Source organism: Pan troglodytes, chromosome 17 (genome assembly GCF_028858775.2).
Source record: "Pan troglodytes isolate AG18354 chromosome 17, NHGRI_mPanTro3-v2.0_pri, whole genome shotgun sequence".
NCBI lineage: Eukaryota > Metazoa > Chordata > Mammalia > Primates > Hominidae > Pan > Pan troglodytes.
In genome coordinates this window covers 21,763,074-21,778,618 of record NC_072415.2, presented here as the reverse complement: position 1 = coordinate 21,778,618, position 15,545 = coordinate 21,763,074, and the positions used below count along the sequence as shown (strand labels likewise).

Here is a 15,545-nt window from a genome sequence, read left to right as displayed (position 1 = left end):
AGTACAGTGGCGCAGTGGCACAATCTCAGCTCAGTGCAAGCTCCACCTCCCAGGTAGAAGTGATTCCCCTGCCTCAGCCTCCCGAGTAGCTGGGATTACAGGTGCCAGCCACCACGCCCGTCTAATTTTTTGTATTTTTAGTAGTGACGGGGTTTCACTGTATTAGCCAGGATGGTCTCCGATCTCCTGACCTCGTGATCTGCCCGCTTCAGACTCCCAAAGTGCTGGGATTACAGGCATGAGCCACTGCGCCTGGCCTAATCATGGTATTTTGAGATATATACTGAGCAGCACAGAGCATTGTGGGACTGCCTCCTTTGTTCCAGACATTATGCTTGTAATAATTCTGCCTAATTACATCAACTCCTACTTCAGAGACATTACACAATTAACTGCACTTCATAATACCTAGATCTTTTTCTGTTCACTATTTATCCAGGTTGCTCCCGTCCCATACTTGTGTTACATTAATTACTTTCCTTTTAGTTATGAACTTGGATTTTCACTTTTAAACAAACCCTTATTCCATGTATGTGTTCAATCACTCAAAATTCTCTCTTAATACTAGCAAATGTTCGCATGGTTTTAGTCATAATCCCTCAAATTTTTTGTTTATGTATATAAATTTTTTCTTCCCTCAGTACATTTGGAGGTTTTGATGTCCATACGGTATTCTAATGTTTTAAAACAGCTGTGATGCGCTCTTACTCCCGTTTTAAAATATTTTTCTTAAGCTTTATTATAAGTAACAATTCCCTGAAGTAGAATTACTAAGACGGTATGAGTGGTTCTAGAGTTTGCTCTCTAAAACTACTAATAATACCCTACTTAATGAGAAAATGAGGTCAGTTCAGGATAACTTAAGTTTAGTAAATGCTAGCTGGCCCCTGTTGACCATTACTTTCTTTTCTAAGAAACGTATACTGTTCTTAACAACCTGAGCCTATAGAATTGAATTTGCTTAAAGAGTGTTGGCATTTTCTTCCTAATTCCTCACTTTCTTGGGTATATCCCCTTTTTTAGGAGGTAAATCATTTCCCTGGTGAAAAATCATTCTCCTTTATGGAGGCAACTGAAGTAAAACCTTTAGTCATCTATCATTACAGTATCTTTCTTAGCTAGTGCTCCTATCCCTTACTTATTCTTGCTTTAAATAGACACTGTCCCCCCAAAAAGTACAAATTTCATAATATTTTCCACAAGCTTCATCTGCTTTTTAGGATTCAGGTATTTTAAAATAAATTCATGCTATTCTTAGGTTTGTACTTCAGCCCATAACTTCTTTCACCTTTTGGGTACTCTAAAGAATATCTCAAGTGCAGATTTCCTTGTGAAATCCACTTGGGTTCTTTAGATGGCCCCTCTCTTCTGATTAGATGTTTTGAATTCTATAGTCATAACTTTGGTGTTGGGCTTCCTCCCCCCCACTCCCCCCCTCACCCGAGATGGAGTCTTGCTCTGTCACTTAGGCTATAGTGCAGTGGTGTGATCTCGGCTCACTGCAACTTCTGCCTCCCAGGCTCAAGCGATTCTCCTGCCTCAGTCTCCCGAGCAGCTGGGACTATAGGAACGTGCCACCACCATGCCCAGCTAATTTTTGTATTTTTAGTAGAGACGGGGTTTTACCATGTTGGCCAGGGTGGTCTCGAACTCCTGACCTCAAGTGATCTGCCTGCCTTGGCCTCCCAAAGTGCTGGGATTACAGGCTTGAGCCACCACGCCCGGCCACTTTGGCGTTTAGAATCTTCTGCTTTGCTTCTTGTGAACTGTGGGATCTATGGTTCATATTAATCTAGTATTACTCTCCTGCCACACAAATTGATAGCTGCTTTGTTTACTTTGTTATGTCACATTACATTAAATACTCAACAGTAATTTTTTTCACAAATTTTTTTGAGTGCCTGCTGTGTGTCAGGCATTATTTTAGGTTATGAATACAATTATGAACAAGATAAAGTTCTCATATATCTTCTAGTGATGGAGACAGATGACTAGTGTAATATGTGAGTGATAAAAAGGCTACACAATAAAATGTAGCAGGTGTTAGGGGATAGATAGGGAGTAAATTTAGTGAGGAGAGGCCTCTTAGAGGTGGTAACATTTGAGCCATGACCTGAATGAAGAGCTAGAAGGAACCATGTAAAGAGCTGAAGGAACAATGTTCCAGGGAGGGGAAAGAGGATGTATCAGGGTCCTGGAAGAAAAGTAAGGTAACAGTATGGCTGCAGTGAGGTGCTCAAGAAAGAAAGCAGTGGAAGGGGTCAGAGGAGATAAGAGCCCAGATAAGTAATCTGGGCTGAATCTTAAATATAATAAAAACTGTTGTTGGAATGTTTTCAGTAGGGAATGAAATGAGCAATCTTAAAATACTGCCATAGTTGCTATGTGGAGATTAGAATTTAGTAGATATGTGGGACTAAGGATTTATGAGTGATTTTCAGCTTTTTGGCTTGAGCATCTCTGAGGTTCCTTTACCGAAAATAGAGAAGATTTGTGGTAGGGCAAGTTTGGGGAAGAAAAGTCAAATTTTGTTTTAGACATAGTAAGTTTGAGATGCCTGTTAAGACATCCATGGTATGATGCTGATAGGTAGATACGAACCTGGAATATAGGGAATAGGTTAGGGCTGGAAACACAAATTGGGGATTCATCAGTTACTAAGGGTAGTATTTAAAGTTATAAATCTGGATGACATTATCGGGGTGAAATTAAAATCTGTTATTTGTAATATGAGGTACTATAACATTGTATTTTAACAATAAGCAGGAACTAAGTACTCAAGCATTTTCAACAACATCTGATAATAATAGGGATGTTACTTATCAGTAATCATGAATAGTTTTTCGCTGAGATTTTTTTGACAGTGTTCTGGATTTGAGCCAAATACTTCAAAATTATTCGTGTCTGAATCTCTTTTTTTACTTACTACCTCTTATTTAAAAAGCAGACAAAAGTCTACTTAGGTTTCAATAATTGCAAGCATCCACCAATGCTGTATTATATAAAGCTTGTATTTGGACATAGCAATACTAGAATGTCTTGTCAGCATATGAAAACAAGAACTTTTCACTTTACTTACCCAATATCTTGGATATATAGGACAATGACAGAGACTGGGATAGCAATAACCATAATATAGTTATAGTTACTCTAAATTAACCAAAGCTGTCTAATTCTTTTCTATTGGTATTTTAATAATAAATATCTCTGCTCTTTGAAAGAGGTACTAATTGTGCGTCTCTGTAATGAAAAACCGAGAGGAATTAAACTGGTTCAATAGTAACTGATTCCTGAGTACCACTGCCAGGTCTTACCCTGGCCAAAATTAGTAAAAGACTGATGTCTATATGTGGTTCAAAACTGCTTTTGTATTATCGTTGGTGAATGACCACTGAAAATATTAAAGCAGTGGTAAGATAATACAGTTGACTCTTGAACACCATGGGCGTTAGGGACATTGATTGCTCATGCAGTTGAAGATCTGTGTGTAACTTTTGACTCCTCCAAAACTTTACTCATAGCCTGCAGTTGTCTGAAGGCCTTAACAAATAACATAGTCAGCACATATTTTGCATGTTGTGTGTATTATATACTGACTGTATTCTTACCATAATCTAGAGAAAAGAAAATGTTATTAAAATCATAATGAAAATATACTTACTCTTCATTAAGTGGATCATAGTACAAGTCTTATCATTTTCATGTTGTATAGGCTGAGGAAGAGGAGGGGTTAGCCTTGCTGTCTCAGAGGTGGCAGAGGCTGAAGAAAATCCACGTACAAGTGAACCCATGCAGTTCAAACCTGTGTTGTTCCAGGGTCAGCTGTAGTCTCTTAATCTTGACATTACTAAATATTTTTGTGCTGAGATTGTTCTTATTTTCAGTGAATTTAAAGTATTGAAAAATTCTAAACTTGTTTTCAGGTTACTAATAGGTAGAAATATTTTAGTGTGGATTAGTTTATAACTCATTTTAAATCCAATTTTAATTCTTCATATTTAGAGCTAGGCTACAGTTCCAATGCGGTTGGTAGATGACTCTAGACAATAACATCACTTTTGGTTTTTTATACTAAAAGTAGGGACAGTGCTGGATATATCTCAGCAATAGTAAAAAGATAAGCACTAAACTTTTATAAAGTAATTTGTCTATATAAAGTACTTTAAGCCATGAAAGTTTACAGAAAGGCCAAGTTTTCTAGAAAGCAAATAAGTTAAAATGGTACACATACGTATAGTGTTGGAATGACTGACGAACCATACTTTTTAAATTTTAGTGAAGATGTAATTATTAGATGGCATTTTAAGCATGAGATATCAGGAAAATCATTTTTTGTTTAGTAAGTGAAAAACACTAGTGTAAATTGTGGCTGTCAGGTGAGTGGATAGGGCTAGCTCACTGCCTCTTGAGTGTTCTGAGGCATGTTTACAGATGAAAGGGGGGGTTACATTTTTAGTAGATTAAACAAAATTATAGGCTTTATTGGAGGATTTTTGTAGCCTTTGTAGTATTTTAAGGTACACTGTGTGAATGGCGAGGAAGGGAGGTTTACAGCCAGACATACTGGATCACTGGGACTCCCGTTTTTCTATACAATGCCATGGGATTGTAATTTTATGGAACAAACTTTAGGAAACTCTAGACCAGATTATTTTTAAAATTACTTCCATATATAAAATTCTATAATCCTGTGAAGAACTCAGGAAGTACTTACGATTAATTCTCCCATTTATTGTTCCGGAAACTTCAGTTTTTATAATCTTCCTAAATTGATCCTTTGTGTTGATAAACAGTGTCGATATTAAGGAGCTTATTAATTTTGGAAGATCCATATCTATCCAAACTGGTAAGAGGCTTTAAGATACCAAATGCTCAGCTTTCAGGAGACGTCTAAAATGAAACTTTTAAATCATATTCCATTCTGATATTTGATCAAGAGAAAAGTTTTAGGCAGAAAAGAAGAGGTAGCTGAGCTTAAACCGTAAGAAGAAACCTAGTAAAGGTGAAGAAAGTTTCTCCAAAATAATTTCATTGACATTTAAAGAGCAGCAGTGGTGCCTATCAATAGGTAACATAAAAAATTACAGGCCGGGCACAGTGGCTCACCTGTAATCCCAGCACTTTGGGAGGTTGAGGCGGACAGATTGTTTGAGCCCACAAATTCAAGACCAGCCAGGGCAACATGGTGAGGTCTTGTCTCTACGAAAAATACAAAAATTAGCCAGGCATGGTGACGCACACCTGTAATCCCAGCTACGTGGGAGGCTGAGGTGACAGAAGCACCTGAGCCTGGGAGGTTAAGACTGCAGTGAGCCATTATCGCATCACTGCATCCCAGCCTGGGTGACAAAGTGGGACCCTGTCTCAAAAATAATAAATAAATTTAAAAATTGCAAAATATAATACTGTTGTCTTTTTTTTAAAGTTAAGTATCATTTTGCTGCTTACTCTACAAGTTTCAGGCTCTTACAGTATACAATGACTGCTTTTTGATCTGTTTTTGTAGTGAACAAGACCTATAATCCAAAGATATTAACTAATTTCTGACTTTGTAGATAATTGTTCATTACTTAGTAACTTGTATTATATGCTGTGACATCTTGAAAGATCTTATGTGGTGTCACTTTCCTGGCTCCAATAAAAAATGATTCCCTAGGGCTCTAAAGAACAGACTTAAAGGATTGATGACACAATGTGAAGGGCAAAGCCAGAGGGGGTTGAAAAGATATAAACTGAACAAGTTTTTTCTTTAGGTAAATCTGTGGCAGGAACAGGTAAATTAGCAAAGCCAGGGAATAGTGGTGGAGGGGTGACATACAGTAAGTCTGAGCTGGGCTCTAGAAACAGAGGTCAGACAGGGCAGAGGTGAGCAATTACCTGGGAAAGCGTGTGTGGGGTTGACAGACAGGTTCTTCTTCCTCTATGCTGCCTGTCTTCATAAATTGCTCCATCAGGACTTGTTCTTGTTTGCTTCCTTTTGTGGCTGCTATGGCCATCCTGGTTTGGAAACTTTTTTCAGAAAATTACTACTACTAATATAGTCTTTATAATACATAAATACAAACTGATTTTGACTTCGCTGCTTCTAAGGGACATTGTCCCAAATCATATTTCCTCAAGGAATCCAGTTTCTATTTCCAAATACAATGTATAAGTGTGTGTATTCCCTCTATTCACTGTGACTGTGGATCTTGATCTAAATAAAATTCAACTCTAAAAAGAAATACAGTGCTCTAGTTTATTAAAACATGGTTTTTAAAAATGTTCTCTGGGGTTGGGTATTTTTGCCGTAGTTCTTTGCTCTGATTCTTGGGTAGATGCTGAATCTCCCAAATTTGGTTTCTCTAACTGTAAAATAAAGCCAGTATCACTTGTCTTGTGGCATTGTAAGGATTCAATGAGCTAGTGTATGCCTACTGCTCAGTAAATAGGAACTATTATTAGGGCTACTTTTGTATTTTTTATGTTTATGGTGAAGTCTGATGTTTTTCCATATTTAAATTTAGGAAGAGAAAATCTTGCATCAGTTGAAATGTTTGAATTAAATAATCTATGCTAGTTCTTAGGGTAAAAATAGTTACTTAACTGGGCTCTTGTGAGGTAACCATACAATTTAAGTAAAAATTTACAAATGTTAATCATTAATAGTTTAATATTACTTTTCATTTCAGGAGTGGACGCTTCTCTTGTGAGCCAGCTGGAGGTCTTACCTCTTTGACTGAACCACCCAAGGGACCTGGATTTGGTGTACAAGCAGGCCTTTAATTTATATTGAACTGTAAATATGTCACTAGAGAAATAAAATATGGACTTCCAGTCTACGTAAACTTATTTGTTTATTCTGCTCTGTGTACATCCTCATGCTAACCGTAGCAACTTGCAGCTCTAAGTATTATGTCATAATGACAGAGGACCATTTTAAAGTCTTCTATCTATGGCTGTGAAGACATCATTACATAATCTAGTTAATAGTTACTCTAGTGTCACCCATTTTCAATTTCCAGATCGCTTTTATCAAGATCAGGTTACTGTGAAGTAAAAATTTGGTTAAATTACAAATGTTTTGCTTTCCCATCTTTAGCCACAGCCAAGTTTTAAGTTAACATGATCTTTCTATAAACTTTGTCAGTGCTCCCTTTAAACATTATTTAAAACACATAATTGTTACTGTATTTCCAACTGGTAAGACGTCAAGCACACTGTAGGTTTAAGGAGGATATGGTAGTTGTCTCTAGAAGCCCTACTTTTTTTTTTTTTTTTTGAGACGGAGTCTCGCTGTCTCCCAAGCTGGAGTGCAGTGGTGGGATCTCGGCTCACTGCAAGCATTACAGGCGTGAGCCACCACGCCCAGCTTAAGCATTACCATTTTTAAAAAAGAAAGGTCCAAAACACTTGACATTATCCTTAGCTATTCTGACGCTGCAAGTATACAAAAAATAATTGGGTGAAGGGATTGGAAGTATGATTATGTACTCTGCAGTGGTATGGATATTACAACTTAGAAAAAAGGATAAACCCTTTTGTGTATTTAAGAAATTAGCTGTAGTACATTAGTTTTGCATTAGCCAGCTTTAATGCATGAATAATTTATATTAATCTAATCCTCGATTTCTCAAAGTCACCTGTACTTGAAACAGACTATTCACTAGTAATTATGCTTTTTTTTTTGAGACAGGCTGTGTCCCCAGGCTGGAGTGCAGTGGTGTGATATTGGTTCACTGCAATACCCTGGCCTCAGCCTCCTGAGCAGCTGGGAGCACAGGCAGGCGCCACCAGCCTGGTTAATTTTCATATATTTTTTTAGAGACAGGGTCTTACTATGTTGCCCTGGCTGGTCTCAAACTCCTGGGCTCAAGCCATCTGCCCGCCTGAGCCTCCCAAATTGCTGGGATTACAGGCGTGAGCCACTGCGCTCGGCTATAACGATTATTTTTAAGTATATCTTTAAGATTTTTTTTTTTAATTGAGAGAAGGTAAACAACAGTTAATTTTCCAAGTGGCACAAAAAAGTAACAATGAAAATGTCCTACCCTGGAGCTCTCCTGACTTTCTCATAGGCGACTGTTTTTTTCTTTGTATTTCACATCATAAATAACCAAGTTAAATGTAACACTATTCCACCTCTAGCCATAAGGTGCTCTTTTTCTAGTCTTGTTGACCCTAAAGATTTGTAGGTAGGAGAAATCAGGAACCCAGGAAAGGAAAAACTCCTGATCTTTAATGCAGGTTTATGCTTTATATAGTAATTTGATGGGACCTCGCCTTCCCTGTCAGGTCTGAATGTCACTTCATCTGCTGTGATCACACCTGAACCCTCAGTTCATCAAGACGTTAAAGAACAGTGTAACATAAACTTGTAACTGCATGCACTAAGTCATAAACAGACGCTGTTGCTGCAGATTAACCTCTACGTAAATAACGCGCCCAGAAGGGAGTGAGTACACGCTGCTGCCACGCTGCGACGGTCAATTTTCCTCCGGCATCCTTCCTAGTACCTGAGCAGCTCCCTCTCAAATCCCCAACACTACGTGTGGGAGGATGCACTGAATTCCTCTTTAAAAAGGCCACTGGAAGGCGTGGCTGGGAGGGGACGCGCTCTAGACCCCCTGGTCCCAGGGTAGGTGCACGCTATCGCGCTTTCGGGGCGGGGCCCAGGGCCCCACCTGAGGCGGGGGGCCGCGGGCTCTGGGCGTAGCTGCAGCTTCTCCGGCCTGGTGTGGGGCTAGACGGCCGCCGCCGGCTTAGCGGGGGAACTTCGCCTAGTCCTCGGGCTGCGGTCGCAGCGTCATTTTGCCTGAGTTGGATCACGCTCGTCCACCCACCCCGTGTAAAAATAACAGGTGAATACCCTATGTGGGGGTCCTCATCGCCGCCATTTCCAGAAGCTTCCAGTCACAGCCACTGCCACGGTCGCCACAAATGCTACTGCAGAGCCCGCTTGCCCAGCAGCGTCACGGGCGCCTGCCCTGCCTCTTCGCCCAGCCTTTGATTCCCCCTCCTTTGTCGGATAGTGTCTGCGGCGGGGAGGCGGTGACACTAGTCCGAGTGGGGCGTGGAGACCGACCAGCACGAAGGGCGGAGTTCCGGCCCGCACCCCTCCGCCGCCTGCCGCTTGGTACGTCCCGCTTCCCCGCCCTGCGGCTCGCGGAGCCTGGCTGAGCAGCAGGAGGGGCGGGCGCCGGGGGGCGGGGCGGTCACGCCGCCCGTCCCGTGCCCGCGGTAGTCACGTGTCCGCGGGTGTCACGTGCTCGCGTCGCAGCCAATCGCGGGGCGACGCTGTCTTGGGAGCGAGGAGGCTGTGGTGAGAGACGGACCGAGACCGGAGATGTTTTCAAGCCCGGCTCCGGCGGCTTTACAGGCGGCTGCAGCGGCGACGAAGACAACGACAGCGACGGCTACGCCGAAGCACTCGTTCCGGGGGTGAAGCCTCCTGCGCCGGCCTTGCCTCGGGTCCGTACGGGTGAGGGGGGCGTGGCGACAGGAAAGGAGGAAGGAGGGGCGCGGTTTCGAGCCTGTCCCCGGCGCCAGGGAGGAGATCCCCTCAGTTCTGCGCTGCTCCCGTTCCCCCTCCCCAGAGCAAGGTAGGGGACGCGCCCTGCCCGCCCCACCCGGTCCCGACGCGCCGCCCGCCCAGCCTGGCCCGAGCCGTAGCTCGCCTGACAGTGACAGGCCGTTAGTGCCCCCCGGCGCGGGTCCGCCGGGGCCCCGCCCGCCGCCGCCCCTCCCGGCGTCGCGAGGAGCCGCGGCGCAGGTGGGAGCCGCCAACTGGGCGGGGGCGCCGCGCGGGGCGGGGCGGGGGCCGGGCGGAGGGCCGCGAGGTGGCCTCGTCGCGGGCGCCCCTCACCGCGGCTGGCGGGGCTGGGCTGCCGCCGCCTCCCGGAACATGGCGGGGCCGGAGGAGCGTGTGCGTGCGAGTGTGAGTGTGCGCGGCCGAGAGGGCGCCGCTGGCGTGCGGCGGTCGGATCCGCGGGGGCGGGGGCGCGCCCGGCCCGCCGCGCGTTCCCGCCGCCAGCCGCCGAGCGTGCGCCGACGCCGGGGAGTCTGCCGCGGCCGCTCGGGCCGGGAGCGTCGGAGGTACCCGGGTCCTGGGAGAGGTGGATGAAAGCAAGAAGGGGAAATTGCTGCTTTAGTAGTGTCCGGGGAAAGAGCAGCCACTCTACAGTTCTGTCTTAAATGCCAGTGTAAAATAACCTTGCCGCATTGGACAGGCAGTTCCCGTCATCGTTTTTCAAGTGCCCACTTGTGATGCTTCAAGACCCCTGGAGCACGTCAGGTTCTTAGATCTCGTTTTGAGGAGTGATGTGGAATGACGCATCCTTACAGATCCCAAAGCGTTGAATAAACGGTTGTACAAAGAGGTATGCGAAGCTTAGCTGACAGCTGTTTTAGTAATAACAGTAAGACGCTGTCTGGGATAGGAAGTTACTGTTGCACTCGTTGAAACCTTAGGAAACATTTAAAGCAGTGTAGTCACCGGGATTGTAATTTCCACTGGACACCCGTGGTTAAACTGCGAACTAAGGTGAAGTGTGTTGCAGATCCAGTGCTGTGTATGTAATGGTTCGGAATTACCTCTAATCCTAAAGTTGAAATGAGCCTGCATCTTCAGTCATGTATTTCGTTTTCATTTTAGAATGGTTTATGTAAATTATAAAGAAAGGCTAGTGAAATAGCTATTTTATCGTAAATTAACTGTGTATTAAAAACATATGCACAGCCGGGCGCGGTGGCTCATGCCTATAATCCCAGCACTTTGGGAGGCAGAGGTGGGTAGATCACCTGAGGTCAGGAGTTCGAGACCAGCCTGACCAATATAGTGAAACCCCCGTCTCTACTAAATATACAAAATTAGCCAGGCGTGGTGGCGCATGTCTGTAATCCCAGCTACTTGGGAAGCTGAGGCAGGGGAATCGCTTGAACCCGGGCGGCAGAGGTTGCAGTGAGCCGAGATCGTGCCACTGCACTCCAGCCTGGGCCACAAGAGCGAAACTCCGTTGCAAAAACATACCAAAACAAACAAACAAACAAACAAAAAAACATATGCTCAAGTAGGCCGTTAAAAATCTTGGGCACTGATCTGAGTTTCTTTAATCGTTATACAAAGCCTTTCCTGGAGATTAGCTCAGAACTGGCAGAACATATGCTCTATTGGTGCCAAGTGGCTTAAAAGCAAAATGAGATAGTGTCCACCGTGTAAGATGAAGTCGTTATATTAACAGTCTTGTTGAGAAAAATCTTTAATTTGGGTTAAAAGCAGGAGCCTTTAAAAATTTGAAATGTTTACCCCTGGAGATTATAGACAAGGGGAGAAAAGTTTTACTACTTAAGGATCTTTTATATTTGATACAGGCACTGAATAAATTTCTGAAGCTCTACAGGCATCTTGGCTAAGGTCAAGTTTAACTCGTTATGTGTTTTAGTTTAGAGACAGATGAGGTGTTAAAATGGAAGGAAAATGAGTGTTAAGTGTACTTATGTAGGATCCTTTTAATGTTCTTAATCTTGTATAGTTTTCATAATCTCATAGTTTTCATAGTAGTTGGTAAGAATTAGTTATCGGAATAGTTTTATGAACTACGCAGAACTGGGAAAGTGGAAATCTCTGGGTGTGTATTCCATGAAGAATATTTGAGGAGGAGTGAAGAGAACAAAAATATTCAGACGAGGAAAGAATTTAGCTGAAAATACATTGTGCAGACTTACACTGGTTTGTTAATACCCAAGGGGGAAAAAAGCCTGAATTTTATTTGCAGACTAGTGTCCAGCTGGTAGAATGAGTTTAAAAGGAAGATGCTTTTATCAAGCTGTCGATATTACTTTTTCCCCTATAGAAGTTGAAAACCATGACTGATACTCTTTTGAAGTAGATTGGAGAAATGGTAGGATATTTGGAAAACACTTCGTTGGAGAAGAGATTTTTATTCTTAAAAAAAATAAGTGATTTTTAAAATATCATTTTGATTTCTTGCTATTAGCTGACACGTAAACTTTTCTTTAAACCATTCTTACGTTTTAGGAGCATTATTTCAGTCCAAAAAGAGGATGGTTAATGGAATCATTTCCATCATAGTTCATAAGAGGTTTCTACTGCTCTCTGTATATAGACTTAGTCATGTTAAAGTAACGTGTATCAGATGGGCGTGAAGAATTTGTCTAATAATTGCTGTAGGTTGCTTAAGAGCTATTGACACTGCTTTCTGACTTGGAATTTGTTGCTAAAAACATGTATTTGTAAGATGCCTGTGCCTTGTAAAGGGTGCAGTGTTGAGATTTATCCTTGGAACAGGAAGGGACCTCTGATTTTCTTTATTCATTTCCTTTATTTTTACACATGAGAAAATAAAGGTGAAAAGACTTAAAGCTAGTCTGCAGCTAGTTAAAAACTAGTCTGTGGTTTGGCCGAGAGGTTTCTTTCTGTGAAGATGCTGATTTGCTTCCTTCTTTAGAAGTTTTACGGAGTTGTGGAAAGAACATTGAAATATAAGTGAGAAGGCCTGGGTTTAAATTCTTGATTTATCACTTCCTCACTTCCTAACAGTGGTTTTTGACATATTGCATTAACTTTCAGAACCTTGCCTTCTATCAGCTGCAACTTTAAAAATACAAAAATAATAACCTTGTCTTCTTAACCTGCAAAAGTAATTTTCCTGCATAATTTAATGTTTTCATGTGGAACAAATGAGAATACTTTAGAAAGCACATTGTACACTGTAAACTTCTATACAACGTGGTGATGTTATTTTTAAAGAAAATATAATTCTTAAAGTGTAACAAGGTGTTTAGATCCCTGGATTTTTGCGTACAAGGTGTTTAGATCCCTGGATTTTTGCGTAGCCCTACCTTTATTGTTTTCATCTTCTGCTGTTTTACAGATTATAACTCCTGTAGATACATTTTCTGATCCCCACTTAGTTCTAACCTTAGTTAAGCTGCTTATGAACATTTTAAATATTGCAGTTATTAGTCTGACTTTCCCTGGAAAATATGAAGTTTCTTTAGCCTTTGAAAATATTCTCGTGTATACTCATGCATTCATAATCTGTTTCTGTAACAGACAGTGGCTTTTTAAAAGTAATAGTGAAAGTAATCTTAGTAGCAATGTTAATTTATTTGACTCTTGCTAGTTTTCAGGTACGCAAAAGGAGGAGATGATTTCCTTTAAAAACTCAGCTTTGAATAGTTCGTGTTAAGGTTATCTGGTATATCTGAAATATTCAGAAATGTTAAAACAGTTTTTGTTTGCCTTTGCTGTTAAGTTTGAAACCTCTTAGTGCTTTCAATTGATAATCCTGGAAACCAACCTCAGTATTGTAGTATTACATAGATTATCGGAGTTTTTATAGTCTTGAAAATAAAGGTACTAATAATCATAGATAATATTTGCTGAACACTTAGAATATGCAAATTTGTGTTTTAAGTGAAACATTTCAGGTAATTTTCATAATAACCTTGTAAAACGGAGAGGAAACTGAGGCTGTGAACAGTTATGTGATGTATAGATTTTACACACTAAATAATAGATTTCATTATCCTGTTTTATTAACCATTTCTCTGCCTCTAATTAAGAGTGTTGGTTTTCGAAGAGTTTGAAGGCGGGGATTCTTAAATTTCAGATTTCATGAAAAATGTTTGGGGGCCAGCTATTCTACCTTCTGGGTGGTCAAAAAAGAAAAGAAGTACCTTATGGGAATCATAGAACATAGGCCAGCAACCCTTTTTATGAGATGCTGATATACTTGTTGCTGTGGTGGTGGTGGTGGTTTTATATTAGTTGTCAGAGCACATTATTCTTACCAGATACAGAAAGGGCCATGGTTGTTCATATAATATGAGGCTATCCTAACAAATTCCACTTTGCTATTGATATCATTCTTCTAAAGAGACATTCTTTCATCACAGTGACTGAAGAAAAAGCTAACCAAACTCATTTAGGACTTTCATGAGGGAATAGATCCAGCAATAGAAAATTTGCTGAGTTTGTCCAGCTTAGAAAACAGTATCCAAGACCAGGTTTTCTGATTAGTGCGATCCTCCAAAATTGTAAGAAACTTAAATTCAAACATAAGTCCTTAGAAAATTCAGTTGTAACATGGAGATGCTTCCAACTTAAAGGAGGTAGATTATGAAGCTGAAAGTTACAGGGTGGAAGTCATTTCTTTTTCTTTGGCTTTAAAAAAAATTCTAAAAATTTAAAAATTGTGTCATCTTTGGCCAATTCCTTAACATCTGTTTATTGGGCTAAAATTGTTTCAAAATATGTAATAGTTTACCTTTCTGGTTTTCAGTGTGTATTCAGGCCATAACTCGGAAAAAATAACACAAATGTTAGCAATAAGTACATTTTTAACTACCTTATGTCTGTTAACTATCTTATTTTGACAATTAAGATTAATAATCTCTAATAATATGCATAGATTGGGGAATTGTTAACCTTTTAAAATAAATAGTGGGTTTTTTGTTTGTTTGTTTTTGTTTTGTTTTGTTTTACAGCCAAGGTCTCACTATGTTGCTCAGACTGGTCTTGGTCTTGAACTCCTGACCTCAAACAGTCCTCCTGCTTCACCCTCCCTAGTAGCTGGGATTACAGGTCTTAGCCACCTTACCTTGCTATATAGTCTGTTATTGTAACAATAGCAAAGAGTTACAATAGAACTCTATAGCTTCTCAGATTTCAGATTGTTACTCCTACATAGGAGTTTTGTCAGCATTCTGACTTCTAATAGAGAACAAAAACCATTTGTGGCTCTCTTTTCTGCCTAGAAATAGCTATATTGACTCTCAAAAGAAAAATAGTAACTTAAAAATTACAGTGCTTTGTAGTTCACACAGTGCTTTTTACATCTGATTCTCTTTTGAACCTCACAGCTCAGTAGGCAAAACAAGGATTGTCAGCTAATCTGATGATACTGAGCCATGGATTGAATCCAGGTTAAAAGTATCTGGAGTAATGTTAGATTCCTTTGAAACTCACTCATGAAAGAGAAGCATTAGCAAACCTAAAGGAAGAGAAAGGAGAGACATGCACTTCTATTTTCTCCCACCAAATTCATATTGTACACAACTTTCTATTCTGTTTACCCGTTCTGAAACAGAGTAGAGGTAAACATTAAAAACATTCCTTATACAGCTTTAATAATTAGTGGTAATGGGCCAGGTGCAGTAGGTCACTCCTGTAATCCCAGCACTTTGGGAGGCTGAGGCCGGCAGATCACCTGAGGTCAGGAGTTTGAGACCAGCCTGACTAACATGGTGAAACCCCCTCTCTACTAAAAAATACAAAAAATTAGCTGGGCGTGGTGGCGCACCCCTGTAATCCCAGCTACTTGGGAGGCTGAGGCAGGAGAATTGCTTGAACCCAGGAGGTGGAGGTTGCAGTGAGCCAAAATTGAGCCACTGCACTCCAGCCTGGGAGACAGAGTGATACTGTCTCCAAAAAAAAAAATTAGTTGTAATGGTTAATGATGATAAAGACAATTAGATAAGAAAATTAAAATTTCATAACACATTTCCTACCATAATTTGCACAAGAATATTGTAACTAGGAA

General features: G+C 41.0%; 2 protein-coding genes across 11 annotated transcripts in view; both read left to right on the top strand.

Annotated features, from left to right (window-relative positions):
* The window catches only part of NDUFV2 (NADH:ubiquinone oxidoreductase core subunit V2), a 31,919-nt gene extending 25,092 nt beyond the window's left edge, over positions 1-6,827 (top strand). For 4 of the 5 annotated variants that reach the window (XR_010151840.1, XR_001711141.4, XM_016933185.4 and 1 more), the window contains one exon: positions 6,672-6,827. Coding sequence is in view for 3 of the 5 variants with exons in the window: in XM_016933185.4 (XP_016788674.1) it covers positions 6,672-6,765 (94 nt within the window). In the remaining 2 variants the exon portion in view is untranslated. The remainder of the gene's footprint in view (positions 1-6,671) is intronic. The other variant, NM_001071786.1, reaches the window with a different exon arrangement.
* A 2,482-nt stretch (positions 6,828-9,309) lies between these two features.
* ANKRD12 (ankyrin repeat domain 12) overlaps positions 9,310-15,545 on the top strand; it is a 149,370-nt gene continuing 143,134 nt past the window's right edge. For all 6 annotated transcript variants that reach the window (XR_008540718.2, XM_016933312.4, XM_016933309.4 and 3 more), the window contains exon 1: positions 9,310-9,450. The gene's annotated coding sequence lies outside the window, so the exon portion shown is untranslated. The remainder of the gene's footprint in view (positions 9,451-15,545) is intronic.